We start from the raw sequence: 19,348 nt of genomic DNA, 5'->3' as shown, positions 1-19,348 counted from the left end.
GTTTCTGGATGTGTATGGCCATATTGAGCTTAGGCTCTGGATCCACCCCTGTAAGTTGGTCCTATATAATGTATATTTCAATATGTAAGGAGACCACCCTCTTCAAGCAGCAGATCACTGGGGTTGGCGTTTCATAATGATGAGAGCAGTCCGTGAGCTAAAACACAGCTCCTCCTTTCAAGATGTATTTTTTTCATGATCAGCATGAAAAAAGGATGTTGCTTCCTCGGCAATCATGTTCCCTAGAAAGGTGGGGAGGAGGCTGTGATGCGTGTGTGCTGAGGAGGGTTTTAAGAACTGCACGTGATTTGCTAGACATGAGTGGTTAAAGTCAATTCGTGTGAGCAAACAAATGGTTTTTAGGGGAGATATATTTTTATATTAAGAACATTCGTATATTGCATCATTGAAGTGAGTCATCCAAACTATGTCAATAATCATCTATGTAAATATTCGTTGTAAACCAGCTGCAGCAAGGAACACCGGTTCAACCTTAGTCGGCAAAGAAACCACCGCCAGGCTGCACCCGGTGCCGCAAGGAATGGGTTAAACGAGTCACAAGGTTAGTTTAAGGGGGCGGGTTTTATTGTCAGAAAGCACCCTTTCCAGCCTATCCTCCAATGACGTAGAAGGTCCCGATTGGCTAGGATTCTCATGTCCTGTTGGCCGGGCTGGATTGACCGAGTGGTTGCTCAAGACCAGGTTGGATCTGTATTGGTGGTCGGTGCCAGGCATTGGTGGCAAATAACGCAGGAGCCTTCCGGATCGACATCTCAAACATTTGATTCGTTGATTTAGGGGGGGTTGGATCCCCCAAAATATTTAGGACCAATGCGGAACAGCCTTATCACAGATTGGCTAGCCCCGTGTTTCGGTTTATTTTATCTTGGGTGGCTCTTCACACTGCTCTCCTGTATATTTACTATCTGTATTGGTTGCCACTACTCCTGTGCCCAGAGATACTAAGTGGCAGATGAATGCTATTTTGACTTTTTTTCCTATTGGAACCCAAGACTTCCATAAAGGACAAGTCAGTACCCCATCATGACAGAGCCAGTAACTCTGCCCATATGCCAGAGGCTCAGCTATGCCACTGGGCATTTCCTGAATGACTTATGTGCCTCTATGTGGTTTACTTATTTCTTGGTTTATTTCCATTCCGTATTGGGGTTCAACTCCTTCAATGCTGGAGTCCTACTGTTGGTGGGTCAAGTTGCAGATGGAATCTGTACCCCTTTGGTTGGCTATGAGTCGGACCGGAGAGTTGGCTGTCTTTCGTATGGGCGCCGCAAATCCTGGCATCTGATCGGTAGGTCTTACATTAGACAATGGAGAATGTGAATCAATAATGTATATAATATGTATATATGCAGAGTTTCAGATGTTATTAGTAACTTACTATATATGTTAAACTTTGATGTTTAATTTTTTGGGGATTTTTTATTATATATTAAAAATTTGATTTTTTTATATAGCGGCAACTATTTACGCAGCGCTACCTAAAGTACATACATTCAAAGCTTATGACAAAAAATATTTCAGACCTTCAATAAGGACCATATACTATATATTCTTTGAAAAACAAGCTATATATATATATATATATATGTGTGTGTATGTTTCCTGTAACTCCATCTGGTTAAAAATAAGCTAAAGCAACTTTGGATATCCTGAAAGTATGAAATAAGTTTTAAGCTTTCACTTACAGGTGAGGTATATTTCCAATAAATTGGACGCATTAGAAGAACCCAAACATACCTGAAATGTGCCTTAATATTTTTACAGTTTAAGATTTTTTGATTCAGTTTTATTTAAAAATGGCATTATTCTGGGGATTTTTGTAATCCGTCCTTCTGCCTAAAAAGCACTTTCCATGTCCTCAATGATGCCGCATCTGTGATAGTAAATATCATTTCCCCCACTTTATAGCATGCTGTCTGTTATGTTAGGTATCGAAGGTGTCTATGCGCATTACCGCCATAATAATCATAATACATCAAGAACGTAATGGCTGTAGAATATGTAAGACAAAAAATGTGTTGCTTTACACCGTTGTAATGAAACTTGCAGGAAAGTATTTTCATAACATTGTTACAACACAGGGTTTGGTGATGGCAGTTCCTCTTGAGGCATTGAATGCAAGACGTGGGCCAAAGGAATTATTGAATATGTTTACACGTTTCATTTAACAAAACTTGAAACTTTCTTTATGTACCTTGTTAAATTGTGTGTGTGTGTGTGTATGTATGTGTGTGTGTATGTATGTGTATATATATATATATTTAATATTTATCATGGCACTCTAGTTGATATGCCATATGTGTGTGTGTGTATATATATATCAACTAATATTTAATACTAATATCAATCAATTTATCCCTGCATGGTATTTTGTTAGCATTTGATTACATGATAGTACCTTTTTTGTTTGTGTAATGACAGCCTTGGTTTTATCTGTCAGCACCAGACAGTAGAACTTCCTGGGTAAGCAGTTTAATTTTCTCTTTTAAAAAAACAAAAACAAAAAAAAACATACTGGTATATCTATTTCGTAAATCTTTAACCATTTCCTTCAATACAAGCTGTGACCCTCATTAGTATGTTGAGTTCTTTTAAAAATGTTTTGGAAGCAGTATTTTTCTCTGAGATTTAAGTTTATTATATTTCTTTTTTTTAAACTATTTGTAGATATTAGCAAAATGTAAATGCACAACAAACTGTTTATTGTTCACTTATATACGAATATTGGTTTTGTCTTTTATTTTTTTCAGGCATGCATTTGATAAGACATTTTATTTATCTTACTCTAGTGAATATTGAAGTCCTAATATCAATTGTATCTATTTTTTTCCTTTCCGTAATCCTCAGGGACATTGAGCGTGATTCTGTCATTCCCTTTTATATTTAATCCTTGTCTGGGATGCACAGAGAACACCCCTCAGTGGGTAGGCTTGATCTACTTCATCCCGTTTATTGTCATCTTCCAGTTTGGTTGGGCAGCCACCCAGATTTCCCATCTATCTCTCATTCCGGAGCTGGCCAAGAATGAACATGACAAGGTGGAGCTCACAGCCTTCAGGTAGGAATGGAGAAACTAGTATAATTCTTAAATTGAAAAAACAATTTTATGATTTGCACTACTTAACTTCTTTTAAAATTACATTTCTATAGTATCTTCACTAAGAAATCAGAGACTTTATAAGACACACACAGGGATGCTCATGGCAGGTGTTTTTTAAATGTTTTGGGGTTTTTTTGCTAAATGAAGCCCTGCTGGGATCCAGGTCCCCCGTAGCTCTGCAGGGGTCCTGGCTCCTCCTCTCTGGCAGCCAGTTGACACCTGCGCAGTGCTTGTAGACAACCTCCGCTGCTGTGCGACACTTCCACCGGGGGCCTTCTATGACGGAGCACTTCCAGGTCTCAGTCTTAAAGGCCCCGCCGGAAGTGGCGGCAGCAGTTGTCTACGAGCATGTCCACCGGTTGCCCCCACTAGACACCAGGGAGTCTGGAGCACAGGGGGCAGGCCTTGGGTTGCATTGGTAAGTCTGGAGAACAGAGTGGTGTATCTGGGGGGGGGCAGAGTGGCAAATCGGGGGGGCATCAGGCATATCTGGGCATAATGCATATAATACGAAAAAATAGTTTACATGTGAATTAATATTTACTAGTAAAACTTTTTTAGGTATTAAAATCTACTTTGAGAAATATTGTGCTTGGGTTCTTGTAAAATATAGCTTTTATTATTATGTCATAGTAAAATAAGAAGGCGATTCGAGTAATGCCATTGTGATAAAGAGATAAGTGTTGTGTGTACAATGACACATTAATGTAACTTTTGAGTTATTTTATTCTGCTGTTTGTTTTTAACTCCTGGTTTGTTCATTACGTTATTTTAAATAAATGAAAAATGTCCACTGAAGCCTCTTTCCCCCACGCTGTGTTGTGGCTGCGTCAGATACAGTGTCATTTCATATCCGGCGCAATGTCCGAGCCCCCACGCAGCCCCGTTAGTTTCTGGCTGCATGCGCTAGAGCTTGGAGGAAGAAGTAATCCGGGGAGCAGATCTTCTGCATTTTAGTGGATGTAAGGAGAAACTCATGAGGTGAACTCCCCAGGATGATGGGCTCTGTATGAGGAGTGCTGTCATTACTTAGCTGTTAATATATATATATATACCTGGTACATAGGGGATAATGTATGAAAAACAAAGTATCACATCAAACACCAAATGATTTAGTGGCACAAGGCATATGCATATTAACAGCTTTGATTAAAATTTATTTTTTGCATCAGGACAAATAGATTGGGCTACCATTTTAGTCCATAGGACAAGTACATTTTTTTTTTTTTATTATTTCCACACCCCTGCACATGAGATTAAAACTTTTATAAATAGGTATTCATTAAAATGTCCAAAAGACACACTTGGCCATTGCTCAAAGAAACTCATAGACCCTTTTGAGTCCAACTTGGAATTCAGGAAGCGTTGTCATGAATGCTGTGCGGATCAGCTTTTGTACTATTATTAAGTGCACTATTAAGTTGTTGGACTTTTTAAGAATTTTACTGTAGTATAACTATAGAAAAGGCCTGGGATTGCAGAATAATATTATATAATGCTTATGATGAATCATGGTACATGTCTCACTGAAGAGTTCATAAATCATTTCAATCAGTATACTTACAGTTAAAGGAGGAAGTAGTGGCCATTTTTATATTTTCTCAAGATGGATTAAGCTGTTTGCGTTACTCTTTGCATTAAACTGAGGAATACTTTACTTCTACCAGTGCGTTCTTACCTAGTGGCTGCAATCAGACTAAGATTCCAGTTTATGTTAAACAGAGTGATTCTATAAGAACTTAAATTTACTTATGTTAGGAACCAAAATTTCATTCAGAATTGATATTATTAGTGAAAACACTCAATTTTATAAGCTGATAAACCAATATATTAAATTATTAAACATACAAGAATAAAAAGATGGCGCTGGAATTACTCATTTTCACAACATGTTTATATAAACGTATTCAACATAAGAAATAAATCAAATTCAAAAAACACAATGGAGGTTTATACCAGAAATTATATATACATATATAAAATATACACACACTGGATATGGCACTATACGTTTACATACAAACACTGACTCTGAACTAAGGTATACACATACATACATACATACATACATACATACACTACGCCCTTTCGCTGCCCAGAGACCATCTGCAACTCTGTCCGTCTTCCACCTATAGATCACGTCATACATGTTGCGTGACCCCGCTGGAGACCACAGGAATGCAGCTGCCCTCCTCGTTTATGGCATAACAGTTTTTCAAGCAGCCCATCGGTGTCAGGAAAGCCACATTGAAATGTGGAGCTGACTGGTGGCAAGAATATGAAATGCTTCTTAATATTCTTGGCCAAACACATAATCACTTGGAAAATAGCAGGGGGGCTGCAAAGGGGAAAATACATATGGGGTATTTTTCAGTCACCCTCCATACTTTTTCAAGGGGGAAAACCTTGAACATTTAATGGGACCACACAACTATCCTATGCATTAAAGTGCATATTATATGGGAAGGGTTTGAGATTTTGACACTAGTAATGGTTTCTAATACTAAGTTTAGTTACTAAGGTGTTAAAAGCAGTAGAGTTAAGTGGCATAGTGCCTTTGTTGTGACTTCATTTTCATGTGGCGTGCAATGTGGCATGAGTATCTTACATGTATCTGCATAATGTCCTTTTTTTTTATGAATAATATGATGGGGTCCTTCCTAAATCTGTCCTTCTGGGGTCCCCAAAAATCTATGAACAGTGGACTGACTGAGGTTTGGAGCTGTTTGAGGCTAAGGAGTGTTATAAACCAAGGCGTATTATAAACCAACTGACCACAACCACAGTGTAAAGATTCAGTCGGATTTCTCTCCTTTTGCTTCCCCGCTCTTAGACAGCGATTGTCACCGCACGTTTAGTGTTCATTTGTGGTACTGACTAACCACTCCCCACAGGTTTAGTATTTGTATACTTTTTCAATAGCCGTTTAGTGCCCTAAAAGTTAGGAATTACTCTCTAAAGTATTTTTGCCTCTTTGTGGACTGTTTGTTTTTAACAAACTGTTAATCTTCAGCATGTTTTCCCTTTTTGCCTCCGGATGGACTTCTATACCCTGTTTTTGAGATGTGAATGCATACTGTTATGAGATAAAGGACTGGGACAGCCTCTATATTGAATCACTCTGCTTGTTTTCATCTACTGATAATATTGTGGTATTTTGTGTCTTTCCTTTTTAGTGGTTTCTTTGTTTAGTGTTACACACAGGGAATGTTAGAGATTACACACAAAAAATGTAGGTGCTTGTAATGATTTTTATCCATTGAGTAGCATTTGACAACGTATCAATACCTGATTCTGACCATCTAGTCTCTCTGAAGCCTTGGTCAGTCCTTGGTCACATGCTAGGTTCAGGATAGTTTTATGCCTGTCTCATGCATATTTAAATTCCCTCACTTTATTAAAGCTACTAAAGCTGGAAGGTGGTTCAAGTCATCTGCCATGCTCTCCATAAACGGCAGTGACCCCTAGCTCTAAAATAAAGAACATTCTTCTTTACTGGGGGAAGGTCAAGGACATAAAATCAAGGACATAAAATCGTCCTTCTGAATTAAGCCTACCATTGTCTGGTAAAAAAACAAAAAGGCAAAAAAGTGCTTAACCCCTTGACAGGTCTCATTATTTAACCTTGCCTAATTCATAATAATCCATGGAAAGCATAACCAACGTGCAGTCGTGTGATTTCAAAAGAGGGCATATGGAGGTTTACTATTGGAAGAGAAACGTATGGTAGTTTTTAAAAGTTTTTATGCAGGCTTTTAAATCTGTTTTTAAAAAAAATCATACATTTTGTGAAGCTGCAGCCCAGTGTCCCCTCTGGTTAAGGTATGAGGCACACAAAAAGGGAAGGATATGATGGAAGTATTATGTTGATGAAGCTTGACACCATGTCACTACCATGTTTGACATTTACGTCCATGTTCTTTCCTGAAATCCCAGAACAGGATGCTGTCGGTCTTAAGAGCTTTCTGTTTTCTCTGAAGCTATCATTTTCATGTAGCTGTGTGTTTTGGGCTACTGAAATGATTTTTTTTTTTCTGAATAATGTTTTTGCCGTTTACCACAAACCACTTTATTTATCAAGACTTACACTTGATAAAACCATAAAACGTAGTGACCAGTGTTCAGACAACGATCCTGAATGGTTAAAGCTTTGTTTTAGCAGTCATTTTATCAAGAAGAGTGGTTGGGTCTTTACTAATGGTATACTCTTCCCTTGATTTTATTTTTTAAATATTTACTATATGCAGTCCTTCAAAATCAGAAAAGGCACGTGTGGTAGACACAGCAACGGAGGTTGTCTAAGCACATCGCGCAGACATTCACCAGCTGCGGCAATGCACATGGACAACCTCCGCTGCTGGCACTTCCACCGGTGCTTTTCAGTCATGGAAAACCCGGCGGAAGTGCCGGCAGCAGAGGTTGTCTGCGCGCATTGCACAATGCCAGGGACTCTGGGGGTGCATTGGTAAGTCTGGGGTGGTGGCATTTCAAGGGGGCAGACTGGTATTTCTAGGGGACATAAAGCATATCTGGGGGGGCAGAGTGGCATATCTGGGGGCAGAGGGGAATGTCTATAAGTAAGGTGCATTATAAATTAAGAGGGACCATAAAATGGCTTTTGGTTTTTGAGTTTTCTGCATAATAGATACCAAAAATGTTAAACTACACGTATTGCTGTTCATTAGATAAAATACTGTTTTACCATTCCACTATGTGTATCTTTTCTTTCAAAATACCTTTTTTTTTCTTTAAAATAGCACCAACTTTTAGGGTGCGGCCTATAAAGTCTAAGTATATAATTAGACTTGTGCACTCTGATTCGTAGAAATTTTCTTTTCTATTTTGTTTATTTGTACAAATGTCTGTAAAAGAGGAGGAACCCCAACAAAACAAACAAAAATGAAGGAGCGAGCTCTGAATTATTTTTTTGCATTGACTTGTTTCTTTTACGTATTTTTATTTACGTGCTTCATGACACTCCCTCTTCCCCAATTGGAGGAGCGGGGAAATGTTGTCTCCGTGGTAAATGGTCTCTCATGTTCTCTAGTTCTTCTTTTAGGCCCTGTTACTTCTCCAGCTTCTCATACTCCTTCTTCCTAATATTGCTGTCACTTGGCACCGCCACGTCTGTCACCACGACTGTCTTCTGGTCTTTGTCTACCACCACAATGTTGGGTTGATTAGCCAGTACCTGCTTGTCCGTCTGGATCTGGAAGTCCTACAGGATCCTACAGAATATATTGTATTTAAAAATAAATGTCCCAAATATGTGAAACCGGTTAATAAACACTAGCTAAATGATTTTCCAAGAATCTCCAAGTAAATTTTCACAGCTATATGTATGTCTGTAGCTGTAAATACATGTAGATTGCATGCAAAGCATGTGTAGGTAACTCTCTAAAAAGATAAAGGGTTCAAAAAAGAAAGTAAAACACTAAAATAACCATCCACACCACACGGAACCTGTCCCCTACAAAGATAAATGATTTGTCCTTTTAAAATCTGTAAGCAGTATTGAAATTGCAGACTCAGAATACCAAATTTTAACGATTTGGAAAAATAAACAGAAATCATTGGTATATTAGGTGTTTCCCAACTCTGGTCAGGCATAAGAATATAATCTTGTATTTTTTTATTTTTTTTTTATTATTTCTCATTTGCAATAGCTGTATTTTGAAGTAAAAAGATTAACTTTCTTAGCGGTTTCTTACAAAACAGTGGATTATATAGAAAAAGAAAGCCCTATATGTCTTTAAAAAAAATAACATGATTTGTGTAGGTATGCTAAATGAGAAAGAGAGGGAAGATATGGGTGAGCAAGGACATAAACAAGGCATAAATGTTGAAAATGCTGTTGTCTTTAAGTATGGGGAAGGAGATTTTAAAGGTGATGGTGGGCACCTGGTATGGCACAATTTCTTATCCTGTCTTATTTGGGTTTGTTTTCGTTTTTCAAATTGAACCCCGGTAGCACAGGAGGGTTTCCTTTCTGTGATTTCTTTTGTGTAGGGAAGGCTAACCGATTAGCTATAATGTGTGGATTTGTGTCTGTACATTTGCACATATGTAAATATGTATCAAATGTTATCAATTCTGATTTAGTAGTTATAAACATCCTTTCTTTTTTTCCAATTAGAACCTAATAGGTAAAGACCATATGACAAACTTACACAATCATTTTAGTTGAAAAGGTTTAAAAATGAGCCGTTCCCATTTATGTATTCTTTGTTTACATTGACGTTTCTCACTCTGTTGACTTTGACATAGCTATTTTTTTTTCCTTTCTTCAGATACGCCTTTACAGTCATGGCAAATATTGCTGTATATGCAGTAGCTTGGTTGTTGCTGCATTTTCAGGAAGGAGAGACCAACACAGAACACCTAAGCTGGCAGGACATTCCTATTTTCAGGGTGTGTGAGGTTGAAACATTTCTGGAAACTTATTTTATATAAATAAAAGTCTCTGCACTGCACTCCATAACTTGCCATAGTGTACACCAGAAAAGAGTTAAGTGGGATAGAAACATGTAAGGAGAGGCACGAAATGAGAAATCCAAAAAGACAAAGAATAGCGAAAAGGACAAGGTAAACAATGGTACAAAAGCATGTTAAGACAACATGGCGTGGAAACCTTGAGGCAAGAGAAGTGTGACTTTCAACCATCAACAAATGATCATCCGAGGGAGGCCTATTAGCTCTCTAATATTTGAAAGTCAGGACAGGTTACATATGGACTTTTTCACTTTTCTAAAAGTAGTCATATGGGACCAAACACCAACTTTGCCATCCAGGTTTTTTTGTGTGTTTTTTTTTTTTTTTTTTTCTTTTCTTTTCTAAATAGGAGAACCTTGTGACTTGTCACATACTTACACTAGATGTAACAAGGGTGAAATGCCATCAAGTGCATACAATTAAATTATGGTTATTAAACACATGTTCTCTACAAACTGGGTAAAATATATAAGTTGCATTCATCAATACTATTTTTTTGGTTCATCGTTTTGTTAAGATAGCAAATATCATATAACTTACTTACTAACATATAAGTTACTTTTGTGATTGATTGACAGTTCTGTATTCATGTTTTTCTTGCAGACACTGGCCCTAATCATGGTGGCTTTAGGGGCCTTGTTTTCCCTTGTTTTCCATGTTGGCACAAAAGAAAAAAAGCATAGCTTTCAACACCTTGTAGAAACTGAAGACGCAGAAGCTGATGCTCTAACTGAACAACCCAAGCTCACTAACCCACCAAAACCACTGCTGCGCTGGCACCATTGGCTTGTGGAGCCTTCATTTTATCAGGTGAAATCTGGTGGGGTACAACGAGACATGGATGATTCATAAGAATGTGTCTGAACAATGCGTTTTCCCCTCAGGTGGCGCTTCTCTACATGTGCACACGGCTCATAGTCAATCTGTCCCAGACGTACATTGCTGTGTATCTGACAAATTCTCTGCATCTCCCCAAGGTATTATTCTCTTCAAAGGCGTCCAGTCAAAATGTAGTTATTTTGAATTGTTGACCACATAAAATCGAATTTTACGCCTTAAATTTTCTGCCTCTCATTGAGTTTTTTTTTGTTTCTCATGATAGCAAATCTACCTACTACGTAGACCCATTTTGCTTTTCACTGTGTGTATTCAAACAGGCTTCCTTCTAAACCCTTTTTTAGTCCTCTTTTCCTCAGGACACACTTTTTATGTTTTTGTAACTGAAGTGTATCCTGTTGCCGCATGATTAATGACTTTGTGTATTTAGAACTATATCGCCACCATTCCCCTGGTCATGTACGTCAGCGGTTTTGTATCTTCGTTCCTCATGAAGCCTGTCAACAAATTGATTGGACGCAATGTAAGTGATGAAAAATGCTTTCCTTTTGGGAAAGGGGTTATACTTCTAAAGGTTGGATATGTTTTGGCTGTTTCTTGTTTCTTTGGTTCAGTGGTTCCCTTTTTTTTTTTTAGCTTACCTACTTTGTAGGTCTTCTAGCCATTGCTGCTTTTGCAGCATGGGTTGCACTAGATCCTGAACTTGGAGTTGCTGTGTATGGAGCTGCTGTTGTCCTGGGTTCCGGGTCTGCCACAATCTTGGTCACCTCCCTCTCCATGACGGCGGACCTCATTGGCCCTCATTCGGTATGCATGTATAGCAAGTAAAATGCCCTTAGTAATGCATTTTGTGTTCTCTTCTGTGGCTAGAGCTACTGCCTACTCCTTCCTTAACAAATAAAGTGAAACATAATAAGGTTTAAAAAAAAAAAAAAAAATGACCACGGTGATGCGATTGGGATACTCTTAAATTACATGTTCTTATTACATCTCTCTCCCTTTTTCTCAGTTAGTGCACCCACACACATTATATATTGTTCTCTTTTACAGCAAAAGTAGGGCAAACACATTCATAAATGTAAGAAGTTATTATTTATTTTTTTTAACATTTTTTTCCCGTAGTTTTATATGAACATAAATTACCACAGCTAAATTCAATGGGGGGAAAAAATATCCAAAATGTATTCATTAACTTGCCTTGGTTAAGTTTTTTTTTTTTTCTTCTTCTATTCGGTTTCTATTTGTTCTGATTGGGATCTCTACAACATCCCAGCACGGTTACATTTAATTTGACAGCTCAAGGCCACAAATATTTGGAGTATCCTATTAAATCTTATGTGAAACACTGGAAGATTGTCTGTTACAATGGCACTATGTCCTGAATAATCTCAGCTCACACTTTTCTGATTCCAAGCGTGTAAACAGAGCGAGAGATGACTGCTTATAATCTGATTTGTAAAATGCTGTCCCAAGAAAAAAACACGGGACCCGTAAGATACTTTATAAAGAACTATTAACCTATGTTTGGAGCTTTTTTCATTTTTAAAAGTGAACCTTGGCCAAATGTGAATACAGAAAGGTAATTCTTGAGTGTAGGAATTCTGGGTAAATTGATAACAAATTTTAGTAAATACACTCCATTTAAGTGCTCTATGGTTTATTCATTGAAGAGAGAGATAGTAGGAAAGTTTGAGTGAGAGTTGTGTTTTTAACTCCCTCACTTCACTATTTATTATGAAGGGTCCTACTGGCTCTAGAATAATAATTTGTATTAGAATAATAATTCCTACAGTTTCTTATCACTGGATAACAGAAGGCAAATGCTGAGAAGCTCACACTGTTTCACCTTTTAAAATTACAGCACAGTGGAGCCTTTGTATATGGGGCGATGAGCTTTACTGATAAAGTAGCCAATGGGTTGGCAGTAATGATCATCCAGTCCTTCCATCCTTGTCAGTAAGTATCCACTTGGCCATTTTGGCAACAACTGTTATATATATTTTGTATTGTGTGCATGTAGAGGTCATTTGCATTTGTCTAATTTCTGGATTGTATTTGAAATTTTAATGTCTTTCATTATACTACTTCCGTAGCACTCAGGTGTGTTGTCCAGCCTGTACCCCGTTCTACCATTGGGTGATGGTGATAGTTACTGGAGCTGTGGCCGTTGTGGCTGCCATATCCCTAAGCTCTATTATGATCTGGCCAATCCAAGTGCGGTTCTGTAAGTAAACAAAATTTATTTTATTTCTTTTAGAGGAACTGTTTGTGGCAACCCATGCACATAATCATTTTAGACCACTTATGATGAACTACACTCTTCATGTTGCATAGTGCATAGTGCACATGTTAGCTGGAAAAATTAAGCTGTGAATGTTAAGACATAAATAGTTTTTGACTTTTAATGGTTTGGGACACATCAATTTAAGGGATAATTTTTTGTTATGGAAAACAATTTCCCATAAACCTGTATTACACCCGGTCATTCTATGAATTATTAATAAAAAAAAAAAAACAAACAGTACGTTATAATATTTTAAGCAGTAATGGCAGCTGGAGCAGTCCACAATATTTGTAACATCCAGCCCGACGTTTGGTGCGCAGCATCTTATTTTGTATTCCTTACCTTTTTGAATGTTTTTCATATGCAAAATTTATTTTGAACCGTTTACTCATTCATTTTTATAAGCTAAGCAATGTTTTAAGAAAGCAGATCATATAATAATGACAGTGTTTTATTGTATAGAGGTGATAAGAAAAATCTTTCTTGCTGTCCTGTTCTTGCTGTGACGCTGAATGTCATGTCTGCAGGCTGATGTACACCGATCAGCCATATCATTTCCTCCTTCAAACACTTCAACTTTGAGGACAAAATGTTTACTTGTTGCCTAATATATCCCACCCGCTGACATGTGCCATGATAAAAAGATTGTCAATGTTATTCACTTCACCTGTCAGTGGCCATAATGTTATGGCTGATCGGTGTATGTTGCTTCCCTGGTAATGAGCTTGATGTTGCTTATTATTGTGTTTTTGTTGCCCACAAAATATCTTTTTTTAAACCCTGGTCATTCATACCTGGGGACTTTAGTGCTGGAGTACCTGGAGCATTCCCTCTTCCGAAAAAGTGACTTTGTGGGGGCTGGGGTCAGACTGCCTTTAGTAAGCGGGGAATGGGAGGGAAGTGAGCAAGGAATGGGACAAACACCACTTTCCTGTTCACTGAAAGAATAGACAAAGGTTTTTACCAGAAGACTCTGAAGTCCAGGGTTTTTACTGCCCTGGAAACCAGAGCTTTTTTACCATTTCTAATATATCTTTGTTCAACCATGATTCCCCTTTAGCAATTTTAGGTGCCACAAAAAAACCCCCTGATTTATGTTCAGCAATATCCCCCTAGATAGAATAATACACATGCATGGGTTTTTTAAAACTTTAAAATGGAGCAGAATACTCCGTTGTAGACCTTATGGATCGCTCTTGGTATTACTAGAGTCTGTTTTAATATTTTTCTTAATTGTATTTTTAGGAGAGGAAGAAACTCTGTGTCTCTTTTCACTTTGATCCCCACCACTGTTAATCCATTGCTCTGCATTGCTGATCGCACTACCTCATCAGAGGGGTCTGAATTGACTGTCTGGGAATCTCTTTAGTTTTAATGTGCCTGAAGAGAATGCCCAATCTTCTGTTTGAGTGCTGTCCATTATTTTGTTGTTACACTGGATCAATCATCATGGAAGCTAGCAATGCTAGCGCCTGGTGACAGGACAGAACCCAGACTGTTTAATGAAAACTATAGAACAAACAATTATATCCTTGGTCATCTAGACCATGTTTTATAGGATGCACTTAGTCACAAAGTGGTAAAAAGGGAGCTGCAAAACTGACTTTTTAACAAAAAAAACTATTTTATATGGAATAGTGTTCATGCGCGTTGTCATTGCTTTGCTTGTGTCTGTTTTTAGCCAGTTTGAATGACCCGAAATTCAACAATCGGTGAAAAGCGCACTCCGTTATGCATAATTTTCTGGCAGAAATATACGCAATGACTCCTTGAATCCCTTGTGCTTGAACAGGTATTTTTGGCTACTTGGCTAGATCTTGGAGCAGACTTCCAATGGAAGTAGTATAAGCAGTAAAAAACCAAAACAACTATTTTCTTTACCTCTCTGTTGGCCTTTGTCTTGTGCAAGATGACCCGCAAGTTGTATCATGACTCTTAATACTGGTAGAACTGGATGTTGGAGACCCAGTCGCTGCTTTGTGTGTTGACAACTCCATGCTTCCCATGCTTTGGTTGCAATGTCCTGAGATGGCTGTCCTTCAATACCATGTTTCTTTGAGCAATGCTTGGTGTACTGTGTTCAAGCTTAAATTGAATGTCCAGTGCACTTGCTTTGCTTATGCTCAGGATCCTAGTTTCCACAGTGAGTTAATCCTTCTACACACACACTCCTAACGTCACTGTCTGAGCCTGCAGGTAGTGGCTCCTGCAGGCGTTTTTAATCTATAGACCTGTAAACTGTCATTTATATCTATTATCTAAAAGATATAGATACATAAAACATACCTCCGGCAAAATAGCCGATCCTGAAGATGCCTTTGCGCAGCGCTGGAGGCTAGCGTAATTAATTGGTTTAACTAATTTATCTTTAATGCTTTGTACACTTTATTTGGTTAAAAGATGTCCATGTTTTTAAATGTCCTGTACCAAGAGTGTTTAAAGCAATTGCCTATTTTCTGATATTTTATTATATAGGCCATCTATACAAGAGAATGGCAATTAGTTAAGGTGGCATATTGACTTAGACCAAAATCAGTGACTTACTAAGTGACTTTTAATTGCCTGCTTTTGTTGCAAGCATGTATCTATGAAGATGTATTTTGTTCATATGTTTTAGATATTTTTTCCAGAGGACAAAATATGTTCAAGACATAAAATTTCCCTTTCCATACAGATCGCATGCTGATGAGTTTTCTATGTTTTAGGGCATGCAGTGTGAACTTTGGTGAGAGGTAATCCAGCTGAGTGAGGTACTGAACATTTTAAGTACTTCAGTTATTGCTCCTGACCTGATGTGGTAGATGCCAAGTTTACTTGATGCCCTGGTTATGACCTGGATGTGAAAACAACTTTTAGGAGTTGTCATCTTTTCTTGACCATCATTCACTTGTGAATAGCTTTAGTTTTTCCATACCTACCTTGAAAAAACACTTGCCATCAATAGCAAGAATACTGCCTTTACCACCCTGCCTCTCATATCCAAAACTGATTTCAAGCAGTAAAAGTGAGCTCTTCACTCCTCTCCCTTTTCTCTGAAAAGTGTTGCGGTTCTTGTGATGATCATCTTCTTTTATCCACCTTTTATTATATATCTTCACTGAAATGCCAGTTTCACCAGCATACTGACATAGTATGTAGTAAAATATGCGCAACACTGGTGTCCACTCTATTCTTGGACTGAAGGCAGTGTTGTGTTTCATCAATATTCCTTTGGAACTGCGACTTTTTTTTTTTTTTGATGTTTTTATTGTTGCTGATTTTTGTTTGAGCGTTACCAGTACCAAGGAAGCACATAATATGAAGTCATATATTAAAAGTCCCTATCTTGCCTTTTTAAAAATATACACACAAAACGAAAAGACCAGTGTAGTAATTTGCGGCGGTTTCAATAGGCCTTAGTATACCTTCAATGTGTTCTGGTAAAAATCTTTGTCTTGGTCAGTTTCTTTCTGCGGATAGGGAAGTGGTGTTTGACAACTCACTTCCCACCCATTCCCCACTTACTGAAGGCTGTGTGACCCCGACCCTCCACAAAGTCACTCTCTCGGAAGAGGGACTGCTCCAGGTACCCCACCCCTGAAGTTCTCAGGTTTATATAAATATAAAGTGGTTGTCAGTTGCATGACTGTTATTCATGGGTCTTCAGATGTTAAGGTGTGCACAGGTGGCCTCAATTTCCAGAGAAGCAGTAGTCTGAAGTAAATCATTGCTTTGTGAATTGATCAATTTTTCCATTACTGAATATAAGCAATTCTGCTATTAGATAAATATATTTAATTCTGCTAATAGGACTCAAAATATTGAGCTCTATTGCAAACTACTTGTGGATTAGTGAATTATCCATTTTTTTTAGGCCCTGAAATTAGTGTCATAACTGTGAGATTTCTGCAATTATAAGACAAGATGAGAAATTCCGTTTTTGAGAGAGAAACTTTTAGGAATTGTGTAGATATCCGGGTAGAGACAGAGGCAAGACAGTTACACAATCAAGACAGAGCGAGAGAGATCTGGAGAAGATAGGTAGATCTGGGTGTCATCAGCATATAGGTTTTGTTGAAAGCCAAAAGATATAAGTTTGCCAAGAGATATAAAGGGAGAACTGAGCCTTGGCATACCCTGACTGAGAGGGAGGGGAAGTGTTACTGGAGACTAGACTTGTCTCCCTGGTCCCTTCCCCATCTAGCCTACCTTATCAATGCAGCATCACAGGGATTAACAGGAGCAGAAATCCGTAGGTTTGCCGTCTGCACTTCATTGGCTGATGGCAGAGGAGGCCCCTGCCGGTGACCAATACAGTTCCTGGTACGGACATTTAAAATACCGCGTTAACCCCGTATTAACCCCTTCTACAAAAAATGAAGAAAACTAAAATGTACACGAATATTCGCCCGAACCGAACACAGGAACGGGCAAATATTTGTGGAATGCAAAGACTTTTTCCCCCACGAAGACGAACATGAAGAGTTGGCTGGCACCCAAGTCTACTGGAGACTGAAACGCTGAAGGTACGATCAGAATCGCAGGATTATAACAGGAGAGCCAGTGTCACGGAGACCAAGATCATGGAGTGTTTGAAGGAGAAGAGTGTGGTCCACAGTGTCGAAAGCAGCAGAAATGTTCAGTAGGATTAGCATAGTGTAGTGGCCCTTGCAGAGAGTAGGTCATTATTAACTTTAGTAAGGGTGGTCTCAGTAGAATGCCGAGAGAGGAAACCGGATTGAAAAGGGTCAAATAAGGAGTTGGAGTCTAACTAGGAGTTTAGCAAATTGGTTATAAAAAATTATTTCAAGAAGCTTGGAGGCAAGATGAATTAGAAAGATGGGACGGTAGTTGGACAGATCAGTCGTGTTTTTCAGGATAGAAGTTATAGTACACAAAAGAAAATATTTACAAATTAAAAAATAACCCTTAATGACTAGCATACTGTATTGTAAACTCACCTTATTTGTATAACATGGAACCAGTCATCTTTATTCCAAGCATCTGCATAAATATCCCCCCCCCTTAATCTGTCTCTGGTTTTAAATTGATCATTGGATCACACATCCTTTTTAGGATGGGTGGGGAAAAAGGGGAAGGACTCTAGAAGATGAAAAATGGTTTTCTGTTTGTGGTTATCGTCATTTGTATAAATATCAGCCTTCCAGAGTTAAAGCATCCAGTTGTAATATGTTTTTTTTCTTCTTCTTCTAACTTTCAGGTAGAATCGCAGTGTCTTCAATACAGGATTCTTCCTGTACATCAGAACGTGTTCTTGGCTCACAGGAAAATGGCATAGTGAACACATGACCACCACAAAAAACCTTTCACATTCCTTTTTCTGTTCGATTGTTAATGTTTTATTTAGGAAATGCACACTCCTCTGGCAAGTGGAAGACTACTTTCAATTGATTTGAATTGTGTTAAAAGGACCTGCTCTTTTTGTTTTTGGTTGCAGCACTTTTAGGGCAGATTTTACATTTAAGGAGTGTTAAGGAGGATGCAGCTCATTCCAAAATCAGACTTACAAAAGAACCATTTCAAATCCATAGGTGAAACTATGCCAGTGAACCACATACAGGACAATGAAATAAAATATTTTATATCCATTTTTACAACATGCTGTATGGAAATTCTTATCATTTGTGGACCTTCATTAAATCAACCTCTGCCATGGCCAAATTAAGGAGCTTTGGTACCTGGAACATTCTCTGGATTTCCTGCCTTACCAATCGCTTTCATCCCCCTTTTCTCTGCTGGGTCTCTTTTCACTTCTGTTCTATGCTTTCATTTGTCCTTTATTTGCAGCACACTTGCTGATATCTTTTTCCTAATTTTTGTCTATCCTCTTTCTTCTTTTAGCTTGCTTGCTTGCCTTATACTTTTTTTTATCTTCTTTCTAATGTCTATTCTGCACCCCCCCCACACATACATATACACATACGCACACATAATGTATATGCATAAACACACATATATGTGTACATACATGTGTATATTCATATACTCCAGCAGCCATGTCTCGAACGTTTGGTCTTGAGGGTGCTGAAGTATGCTAAACAAATTAAACTTACCGTTTTATGGCAACTGCCTATGAGTACCCGGGACGTATAACGGTACAAGGAATGATGCTTCTAATGCATTTAGTTCCCAATACATTAAATTAAGCAGAGTGGCTAGAACTCACTGCACATCAGGACAAGACTGGTTGGATACCAATAAATTTCTTCCCATTTGCCCATAGGCCTGTGTGGAAGCCATACATCAAGAACAATTTATGGCTAGCTATGGAGTCGCTTCATGTCATGTGACCTCCTGCATTTTTAGTGGCAGCACCATGAGGAAGTGCTGTAAATGATCAGATGAGGTATTATGTGTTTGTTCAATTTTGAAGCCCAAATTTTCCATCAGCCCTATGCAAATAGGGATTCGATATATAACTTTAGAAATATAACCGTGCAAGCTCATATGGCCTTCAGATATGTTATACAAATGGATAAGGTGATTTTAACAGAACAAGGTGAGATGTGATGAGTGCTGTGTTGGAAATTAAGTGTTTGGCTGAGATGTGTAATTGAGTTTGTGTCATTTGTTTGAAAATACTGTGTGTATGCTAGACTGAGGGTCTTATAGTG

The 19,348-nt window shown here is 38.2% G+C and overlaps 1 protein-coding gene across 1 annotated transcript; it reads left to right on the top strand.

The window, feature by feature from the left end:
- Positions 1-1,044: 1,044 nt before the first annotated feature.
- Positions 1,045-18,023, top strand: LOC149279368 (major facilitator superfamily domain-containing protein 12-like). The gene is made up of 10 exons (XM_089501268.1): positions 1,045-1,309; positions 2,869-3,079; positions 9,412-9,532; positions 10,217-10,423; positions 10,498-10,590; positions 10,881-10,973; positions 11,087-11,257; positions 12,312-12,406; positions 12,544-12,674; positions 17,935-18,023. Exons 1-10 carry the CDS (start codon positions 1,045-1,047, stop codon positions 18,021-18,023), a joined length of 1,476 nt encoding a protein of 491 aa, XP_089357394.1.
- The last annotated feature ends 1,325 nt before the right edge of the window (positions 18,024-19,348 follow it).

This window comes from Sceloporus occidentalis, unplaced genomic scaffold, assembly GCF_023333645.1.
Source record: "Sceloporus occidentalis isolate IW3139 unplaced genomic scaffold, rSceOcc1.0.p SCAF_169, whole genome shotgun sequence".
NCBI lineage: Eukaryota > Metazoa > Chordata > Lepidosauria > Squamata > Phrynosomatidae > Sceloporus > Sceloporus occidentalis.
Note: the sequence above shows the minus strand (reverse complement) of the source record. Positions and strands in the feature narration are given on the sequence as shown.

Coding starts and splice junctions, on each gene's coding strand:
- LOC149279368 (XM_089501268.1), top strand. CDS start 1,045: ATGACAGAGCCAGTAACTCTGCCCATATGCCAGAGGCTCAGCTATGCC. Junction 10,974..11,086: donor ACAAATTGATTGGACGCAAT/GTAAGTGATGAA, acceptor TTTTTTTTTTAG/CTTACCTACTTTGTAGGTCT. Junction 11,258..12,311: donor ACCTCATTGGCCCTCATTCG/GTATGCATGTAT, acceptor TTAAAATTACAG/CACAGTGGAGCCTTTGTATA.